The 9,891-nt window shown below is 48.9% G+C and overlaps 1 protein-coding gene across 1 annotated transcript; it reads right to left on the bottom strand.

Moving 5' to 3' along the window:
- Positions 1-886: 886 nt before the first annotated feature.
- LOC100769068 (cancer/testis antigen 55-like) lies at positions 887-8,965 on the bottom strand. The gene is made up of 6 exons (XM_027432101.2): positions 8,815-8,965; positions 7,252-7,436; positions 5,413-5,554; positions 2,541-2,662; positions 1,657-1,844; positions 887-959 (listed from the first exon to the last, which is right to left on the bottom strand). Exons 1-6 carry the CDS (start codon positions 8,963-8,965, stop codon positions 887-889), a joined length of 861 nt encoding a protein of 286 aa, XP_027287902.2.
- Between the last annotated feature and the right edge of the window lie 926 nt (positions 8,966-9,891).

Raw genomic sequence — 9,891 nt, 5'->3', positions numbered from 1 at the left:
GATGGATGGAAGAAGACAGAGAGGGGACAAAAGAGGTGACAAGAGGGAAGAGGAAAGACAAGGGAGCAAGAAGAAAGAAAGAAAGAAGTGAAGAGAGAATGGAGGAAGGGGAAATGAGGGAATAAGGGGAGAAGGGGAGAGTAGGGAGTAGGGGAAACGGAAACTGAAGGATGGAGAAGAGGCAAGACTGAGGATGCTGGGAAAGGATGGAAGAGGAAAGAAGAATGAAGAAAAGGAAGAGGCAAGAGGAAGAAAGAAGGGTGGAAGACGAGGAAGGGAGATGAGGAGGGAAAAGGAGGAAAGAGGGATGAGAAGAGTAGGGGAAAGGAGGGAGGCAGAAAGACGATGCAGGGGTGAAGGAGAAGGGAAGTGGACAGAGGAAGAATGAGGAAAGAGGAAGGCAGAGGAGGAAAGAGGGAGGAGCAGTGAGGGGAGGGACGGAAGAGGAAGGAGGAAGGAGAGGTGGGGAGACATGACAGAGTAGCTGGGAGAAGGGAGAAGGATGGAAGGAGAGAGAGGGGTTAAAGCAGACAAGATGGAAGAAGACAGAGGAGGAAAAGAAAGAGAAAGGAGGAGAATGGAAGAGAGAGGAGGGAAGAAAAAGAATTCACAAGGAAGGAGTAAGACAAAGCAGGACAAGGGAAAGTATGAAGACGAGGGAGAAGACGCAAGCAGACTGAAGAGGCTGGAGGCAGAAGGGAAGGGAAGTAGGGAGGGAAAGAGGAAGTGGGAAGGAAAAGGAGAAGAGACGCTGTAAAGAAGAAAGGGTTGCACGAAGGAGGAAAGAGGAAATAGGAGAAATGCAGGGGGAAAGGTGACTAGGGAGGAGGAAAGCATATGGTGAAGGAGGGGAAGGGGGTGGGCTATTTGCCTTCAGCCAGCACAATCATGTACCCGAGTCCCGGAACTCCACCATCTGGGGCCCAATCATCCCACCAGGTCCCTGACATCGACCCCTTCTGCAGGATCACAGGGCCCCAAAACCTAAGGGTCAGACTGATGTTATGTGTGAAGACTCAACGATGTGCTAGTGGCATGCTGAAAATTCTTTGCCTGGGACTGGATGGTCAGTTCGCTATGGGTAAACACTACTGATGCTCTTAAATTCATTTGTTAAAATTAGTAATGTGAACTCCGTCCTTCTTTCCTGCGATCGGAGGGTTTGCTATAATGACAACACTTACAGTCTAGCATGGGAAGATGGACCCCAGGCAGATAATGACTGTAACAATTGAGTAGGTGTAGGAGAGTGAAAACGCCATGGGCAAACAAACACCACACCCCCCATGAGCAGACTCCACATGGAACCCAGCAAGCAGCTGGCTGTCAAATGCTTTTTCGTCTGCATTCCTCATGGGGCAAACCAGCCCCAGTGGCAGCAGAGGGCACACTGCTGGTCTCAGAAGTCTGGGTATTTCAACTCAGGTCATATGCTGGCATTGCTGCCATCAAGAGGCAGCTTGAGCATGTGTTCTGATGGATAAAGTCCCTTCCCACACCGAGTGCCCTCTCCCTGGAGAGAGATCTAAGCAGTATAGTGGCCAGAAAATTCACATACCATTTTCTTTAAAATTCCTAACATAAGCGTTTGCTTTAAATGAGGCCCTGTACTGATAGAAAGCACATGAAGAGGGCTCTCAGGGCCCCGGCCCCTACATCATGAGCACTGGAGTCATGGAGATTGCCCTCCAGTTGTAGTTGGGCCGGATGCTTTGCACTATCACCGCGCTGACAAGTTGGCCTGCATGAGGGGTGTAGCCCACGGGGCGTTTCAGTGATTCTAAGGTGAAGAAGATGGTATGATTCAACACTCCTTGTCGTCTGTGCATGCTAGTTATACGGACCTGTCAAGACAAAGTGTGGCTCTGAGTATGGGAAAACTGAACCCCTGGACAGCCCCTGTTCCTCCACACCCTGGCTCTAAACACTTGCTGACCCACCCAGGCACCTTGCCCTGTTCTGCCCATTACACCGCCAACCCTGGGGTGCTGAGTCACCCACTCCCTTCCACAGATGCAACCTCTTGTGGCTCTGTCCAGCTGCGGAGAGGCCATGTCCAAAGTATTAGTCATAAGTGGCCTTTAGCCGCTGGGGTTGATGTGGACAGACCAAGGATTGACACGAAACCAGCATGAAGTAGACTGTTACCTCCCAGACCCCATCTCTCTTGAAGCTCAGGATTTTGTCTGAACCTGTATAGAAGACTCATTTTCAGGCTAGCTGAACCAGCACGCCAGCCCCAGGCCCATTTATCATTTCCAATTTCCTCACAGTGTTCTCTGGACTGCTCATCTTTTCCCCTGTTCTTTTTAGAATAGCACACATAACATGTGTCCAAGTGGTAAGCCCTGTGACTCAGAATGGTATGTCCATGTTCTCTGTTATCTTTCGTTAATTGTTTAAAGTCCTACCACTGAAAAATTAGGTCGAGGAGATATCTTCCACATGTTCATATTCCTCTGAACACCCAACAGATAACTGGTTACAAACACCACCAAAGGAGGCTTTGAAACACACCAACAATACAGAAAAGCAGTTACCTCCTCCAGGCGCCTACACTGTGTGGCCTTCAGTGAGTGTATTGAGATCTTTGGCGATCCTTCTTCTGCAGAATACTCAATATCTAGCCAGTCCCCTTCATATGGTGTAAAACCTAAGATAGCTAAAAGAAAATTGAGTTTAAAATTCTGCCATCTACCTCCAGTCTCATCTATTAGAAGGCTCTGTATAGAGCAATTACATGAAATTTCAATGGTTGCAAGGACTTGTGGTACCATGATCAACTGAGTATTTGGTATAAAGCACAGATGGCTTATGAATCTTCCAGCCAGAAAAGAAATTGTAATTCTTGTTTGGTTGTTTGTTTGGTTTTTCAAGACAGGGCTTCTCCCTGCTGTCCAGAGCTGTCCTGAAACTCACTTTATATACCAGGCTGGCCTCGAACTCACAGAGTTCTGCCTGCCTCTGCTTCAGGAGTGACATCGATAACTTTTAGACATCGGTTTTACTCCTTTCCCTTAGCCCAGTCAAGTGGACAAATGGACAATGACATTACAGGCCATTTCTTTGGGAACACTGGACGATTTCCTGCTTAATTGGTCACAGTCAGAGTGTGCTTTTTGACACAGCAGGTCATGTATTCCAGACTAAGTAGTTCTAAGTAGTCTTCAAACTAGGTAGTTCTCTGTCTGCTTTCCCCTCTCTCTCTTGCTCCCTCACTGTCTGTATTCCCCTCCCCTTTATCTTTCTCTGTCTTGTCCCTCTCTCCCTCCCTCTCTGTCCTTCCCACTCTCCCACTTGCTCTCTTCTCTCTCCTGCCCTCTCTCTATGCCGCTCCCTCTCTATCTCCCCCTCCCATCTCTTCGTCCCTCTATGTGCCCCTTGCTTTCTGTCTCCCTTCCCCACCCTCTGTACCACACTCCACCCCTCCCTCCCTCCCTCCCTCCCTCCCTCCATAACTGACAGTGTCTCTCTTCCTTTTTCTCCCTCTCTGTCCCTCTTGTTTCCCTTGTGCCCTCCATTTCTCTCTCCTTAGACATCTCCCTGCCCATATACCCCTCTTTCCCTCCACCTCTCACCCTCAGTCTCTCTACTCCCTCTCCGCCCTCACCTCTCTCCTACCCTGCTTCCATTTGTCCCCCTCCTTCCCTCTCTCTTCCTCCTTATGACTGTCTATTTCTCTCCTGCCCTCTGCTCCACCCACAACATGGTCTTGAGTCCACTTCTCCCTTCATCTCCCTTCCTGTCTGTTTTCATGTCTTCCTCCCTGCACCCCTCTCCCTCACACTTCCTCTCTTCCTCCCTGCACCCCTTCCCTCTCTCTTCCTGTCCATAATCCTCTTCCTCCCTTCATCTGCTCCTCCATATCTCTCCCTCCCTGTCTATCTGGCTCCTCATCTCCATCTCTCCCTCTGTCTATCTCTTTCCCTTAGCCCACCCTCTCTGTCCCTCCTCTCTATTCCTCCCCTCCATGCCTGTCTTCCTTCCTCTCCTCTCTCTCTTCCTCCCTCGCTTGTCTCTCCATCTCCCTCTCTCTGACTCTATCTGTCTCTCCCGCTCTCATTCCATCTCCCCTGCTCTCCAGATCCTTTTTTCTATCCTGTCTCATCCCCTCTCTCCATCTCCCTCTCCCTCTCCTCCTTCTCCCTCCCTGCCTCTCCGTTTCCCCCACTCTCTTTTCCTTTACCCCCCTCTACCGCTTCCTGTCCCCCTTCTCCCTTTCTCCCTCCAAGATCTCTCCCCTTCTCCGACCTCCTCCCTGATTTTCTCTCCATCTCCCTCCTGTGTATCTCTTTGCCTCACCCTCTCTGCTTATCATCTCCTTCTTTCTCTATTTCCCTCTTTTCTCTCCATGCCCATCTTTACTTCCCTATTTCTCTTTCCCTTTCTCTCCCTCACTGCCCATCGCTCCCCTCTCCTTTCCATTCTGTCCCCATCTCGCTTCTCTAGAGCTCTCTCTCTCCCTTCTCTCATGCTCTCTCTCCATCTCCCATCTCTCCCCGACCCGTTCTCTTCCCTCCCCTGTCTCTTTCTCTTCCTGCCCCTTTCCCTCGAGCACCCTCATTCACTCCCTCTCTCCAGTCATCTGTCTCATCTCCCTCTACATCCCTCCCTCCCCCCTCTTCTTCCCTCTCTGGGCCTCCCTCTCTCTTTCTTGCCCGCCTCCCCACTAAGTCCTTCTCTAGAGATGCCTCTTGCTATTTCCTTTCTTTAATCTTCTATTTCCTCTCTCCCTCTTTCTCTCTCTCCTCCTCTCTTGCTTTCTTCCCCCTCTCATTGTATCCCCCACCCTATCTGTCTCTGTGTCTCTCTGCCTCTCTTGCATCCATATATACACAGGGGTGTTAGGATCAAGACTCGGGTTGTCTGGAGAGAACTATGTGTCTTAACCATCTGCTCCATCACTCTGGCCACAGCACAGTTTACGGTTTTCAAAAAGTACTTTCTGTGTGGCTCTCAACAACCTATACCTCCAGCTCCAAGACATTGCACACTCTCTACTGAACTTTGTAGGCAACTGTACTCATCTGCACACACCAACACACACACACACACACACACACACACACACACACACACAACACACACACACATTTAAAGATGAGTAAACATTAAGAACTGTAAAGATTTGTATGCATTTCTAATAATTTTGCTATCAGAGTTGAATACTCACATGAATTAAACATGTGTGCCTATTTTACTGTCAGCACTCAACTAATGAGCACCTAGTTCATAATAGTGTGATATTTGCAAACATATCCTGTTCATACCTGTATTGTACTTCTTTCAGTACCTAAGAAAGACCAGAGATAACAAAGAGCCCCGAATGCAGCTAAGTTGTTGCAGCCAAACCATGTGGGCACTACAGCCTCCAATGTGAAAAGAGACAAGCCTTTAGCATGTAAATGGTACCTTTAGAAATGCTGTCCAGGTAGAAGTAGTACTCATCGGCGATGTAGATCATGTCTTTCTTCACGAGGGAAACACACACAGACAAATCATGAATCTTGGAGTCTGGATCTCTAGGCTTATCATCTTCAGAGAAGACACATACCTACCAGATGGGGAAGCACCAATATAAACGATCAAAATCAGAATGGAATCACCTGTGTCTCTAACACAGCCTGGGGAAGGGCTGAACTAGGAAGGGCCCTGAGAGAATCAACGATTCCAGATTTAAGACATGCTCCTTTGTTGCAAACAGCTCCGCTCATCGGGAAATCTTTCTACACTGGGCTCTTTCCAGCTGCCACGACCAATGCCATGGTTATTTCCCTCAAACTGACTTTTCTTGAGAAGTGAAATACCAGGCACTAGTCTATCCACTGCCATGGCGGCTACTCCCAAGTGAACTGCACTACAGACATGTCTGTGCCCAGATGCGACACAACTTCATAGCCATAGCGCCCAGTGAACCTACCCAGAAGCCTCATGTCCAGGACCCATTGTCACCAACCCCATTCCCTTAACACAACAGGGAGCGAACCCAGATTGAGTTGCTTGTGAGGAACACACAAGCAGCCTTTCAATATAATACAGGCACTGCATGCATGCGTGCAAGGGCGAGGGGGGAGGCTGTCTCGACTTTGTGGAAAGAAACAAACACTGAGATATGGTTCCTCCTTCTGTGTGAGCACATTGTCGAATCCAGTCTTGCTAAATGTTCAGGTGCAACTTAACTCTGATAAGAAACAGGACATGGGTGAGTTAGAATTAGCTGGTGATGCGACAATGACCCATGAAGCCTTCATATGTTCCTTTTCTTAAGAGTCCCATTCTGTTTGATATGCAAACAGTAACAATATGTCTGGATGATCAGTGGCTGTCAGAAGATAAAAATGAATGCCTACTCCTGAAGAGTTGCACCAGCTCCCAGGGAAATTTTCAGGCTGCTTTTCCCTCCTAGGATTTGCAAGTCTCTGGATGATCAGAGCCCTTCCTTACAAACACTGCAAAAGAGGCAGCCTGGTGCAAGGAGTTCGATGAGTGCAGCAAAGGTAGCAGACAATTTCATCCAGTCTCTTCTCCGTGCTATACTTCATGAGTCCAGAAACCGTAAACTCATGGATCTCACCCCTCAAATGGGAGAACACAGCGGATCCCTCAGTGAGTGCTTTCTGAAAGGTGAACACACATCATTTCAGATGGCAATTCCCCTCTTGTGAATGATCCCTGAAAACACAGATTTTACCTCACAAAACTGTTGCAAGATGGTGCTGTGTCTACTGCTTATCGCTGTTGATCCTTCTGTTTGAACACTGGGACAACTCGGGACATTACAGTGTACAGGTGGGAACTCAGGGGTGGGTATGGTGGCATGTCCATCGTGCTCCACAGAATGAGGGTGAAGGATTTCAGGAATATGAGGACGCCCAGGCAGTAGAGTGAGACACAGCACTACCACCTACCACCCTGTGCGAGTTATCTCTCTCTCTCTCTCTCTCTCTCTCTCTCTCTCTCTCTCTCTCTGTCTCTCTCTCTCTCTCTCTCCTTCTGCCTCTTCCTCTCCCTCAGGCACTCATTCTCCCCCAAAAACACATAGGAGAGAGAGAAGCAAAGAACAACTACAGCTATAGGAGGCTAGTCCCAAGTGAACTGCACTACAGACCTGTCTGTGTCCAGATGTGACACAACTTTCATGACAAGCAGTATATGAGCACTGGGGAGGTTAGTTTAGGTTAGATTAAAAGGCAATACCAAGGTTGAAAGCCCTATGGGAAAAGAGTCTTCCCACACATATGCAAAGCTTACTTCGGTTGCTTTCAAGTCATGTGACAGTGGGTCTTCCTCCACAAAAGCCAAAACTTTATCTCCAGCTTGAAGAGGAAGAGGGCCGATCACAACATCAGTGCTGAAGAAGACACAGTCTTCTATCCAGCCATAGTCATTGCCACAGCTTGTCACAATACCTTTTACAATCTTGGTGTTGGGCTCACCTGTGAATTGGGGACACAACAGATGTCATGAATTAATCTTAAAGTCAAAAACTCACTCTGGTGAATCCTCTCCCAAAATGATATGGTACAAAACCATGTCATCTGCAAGCAGAATGCTTCTGGTTTGAGGACAACAGGCAAGGGACAGGAAGCCTGATGGGGACCTCTCAGATTCTGGAGGCAGAATGTCCAGGTTCAAATCCTGACTTTGCCATGTTCTGCACTGGGTGACCCTGCTCATGGGCACCTGTTGGGAACCATATAGCTTTGGTTATAAGCACAGTGTCTTTAACCAATATTCGGTGTAACCCCTAGCACATTTATTAGCCTCTCTACTCAGGTAAGGAAATTATGTCTCCTGGTTCCTGTTGTGCACATTAACTGACACAAAGTTGTCAACCACCTACAACTGGGAGTGTCTTGTACACCTTACAGGTCAAGCTCTGTGGTCACATTCCATCCAGGACCACAATTACTGTCAAATGTTGTCTAATAAGTCACCAAAGAGAGAGACAGGCCCAGGTCTCCTTCATGATGCAGCTTAAGTTTGCGTCACAATTCTGGCCCTCATGATGTCACAATCAAATGGCTGGAGAATTGGCATGGCAAGACTGGGGCTTCTCTTGAAGCGTTGCTCATGAATGTTAACCACAGGCTTGACACATAGAAACACCAGACACAAGTTGGAATGACTTCAGGAAACCTTCTTACACTGCCCTAGACCCCCAGGCACCCAAAGCCTTCAACCTTTCTGCTTTCGCGCTCACTTCAAGTGAGATTCAGCTTACAAGGGGTAGTAAACTGTGCCCCTGATCTCACACGCTTGGCAAAGACCTGGCACTGACTCCCTTCTTGCCTCAATCACCAGCTGGGATAGTAAGGAAAACTGAATCCCAATTGGCCATGCTCAAATGTGGGGGTTCCAGGAAGTAGGAGAAAGGCTCTCAAGGGCCTTTTGTGTCCCAGCTCTTGTGAATTGGTCAAAAATTTTCCCCATTGGTCCCCCAAGAGAATTTGAATTTGGTACAGGGTTCAATGTTCACCCAATTTATGGGACTAGGCACACCCTCCAACTCAACTGCCACTGAAGACAACTGGAGGCCTCTCTCTCTCTCCCCCTCCCTCTCTCTCTCTCGCTCCTCTCTCTCTCTCCTCTCTCTCTCCCTCTCTCTCCTCTCTCTCCTCTCTCTCTCTCCCTCCCTCTCTCTCTCCTCTCTTCTCTCTCCTCTCTCTCTCCTCTCCTCTCTCTCTCTCTCTCTCTCTCTCTCTCTCTCTCTCTCTCTCTCTCTCTCTCTCTCTCTCTCTCTCTCTCTCTCACACACACAATCCTCCATGTCCTGAGGTGAAGAGACTAGGGCACTGAGTGCCTGGAAAGTACCTTCCAGCTGTGCCCGGTCTCTTTCAACAGATTCAATCTTCCACTGAAAGAAGTATACTACACTGCGCAACAGCCTGAGTAAGCGGCTGATACCACAGTCCGAGCAGCTGCTGCTATAGCAGCACGAAGGCCTGGACGTCGTGACCCCCATAGTGTCACCTCCTGATTTCCTCTTCACTCTGGGATGTGGTAGCAGAGGGCTACTGGGCAGCCCTCAGGACAGCTGCGCACATCCTTCCACCCCAGCAGCTCAGCGGGCGTCTGGTCCCCAGCCTCTCAGGAGAAGCTGATAAGCAGGGGGCATTGTTACACCAACAACCAATGACAGAACTGCATGTGCTCATAAAGCCCCGCTGGCCAATGGCAGGCGCTGAGAGGAGAAACACGCATCCTCTGTTGTGTTATGCCCCTTACCATAGGACGGTCATGGAAATGCACTGCCCCGAGGAAGCCTGGGGTTTCTCACAAGGGTTGGAAAGGTATTACTGCGATGTTTCCTGGGAAGGCTAGAGCTTATGGCAGAAAGGTGTCCCCGGATGAACCAATGAAATCCAATGTTCACTCAGCATACACAGGGGCCAGCCTCTAGCTGGTCAGACAATGTTTAACAGGGTCTGTGGTGATGCCATCAGTAGTAGTGGGGTTTCATGTGAGTGAGTCACAGGCTGGCAAGGTAGTGTTCTTGAAGGGGTGTGGCTCCTGCAAGTATTTCATTTCGGAGCCCTGAGAGATGCCAGGCACAGCGGTCCTGTGAGTAGGTCACATCTGAGCCATGCTCAAAACCCGCCAATTAAGCTAGAGCTCCTGTGATGGAAACCAGTCACTATCATAGACCCTCCTAGTCCTGTTTGCTACCACTCCCTCGCTGTCAGCCTTAGCATGCAAGAAATCTGATGTGTACTATACCTTTCCTCATCCCTTTATCAAGTCCCTATGGGCCACAGACTCGGCACCAAATTGAAATTAGTCAATAAAATAGGCAATGGTCTTTGGTCTGTTGCTTAGCCTTCTTGTAACCTGAGGAAAGTCCACCTGTTCCATAGAGGGTGACGAAAAGAAGTAAGATGCCCACAGTGG

Source organism: Cricetulus griseus, chromosome X, assembly GCF_003668045.3.
Source record: "Cricetulus griseus strain 17A/GY chromosome X, alternate assembly CriGri-PICRH-1.0, whole genome shotgun sequence".
In the NCBI taxonomy this organism is placed as follows: Eukaryota; Metazoa; Chordata; class Mammalia; order Rodentia; family Cricetidae; genus Cricetulus; species Cricetulus griseus.
This window is presented reverse-complemented; position numbering and strand designations above follow the sequence as displayed.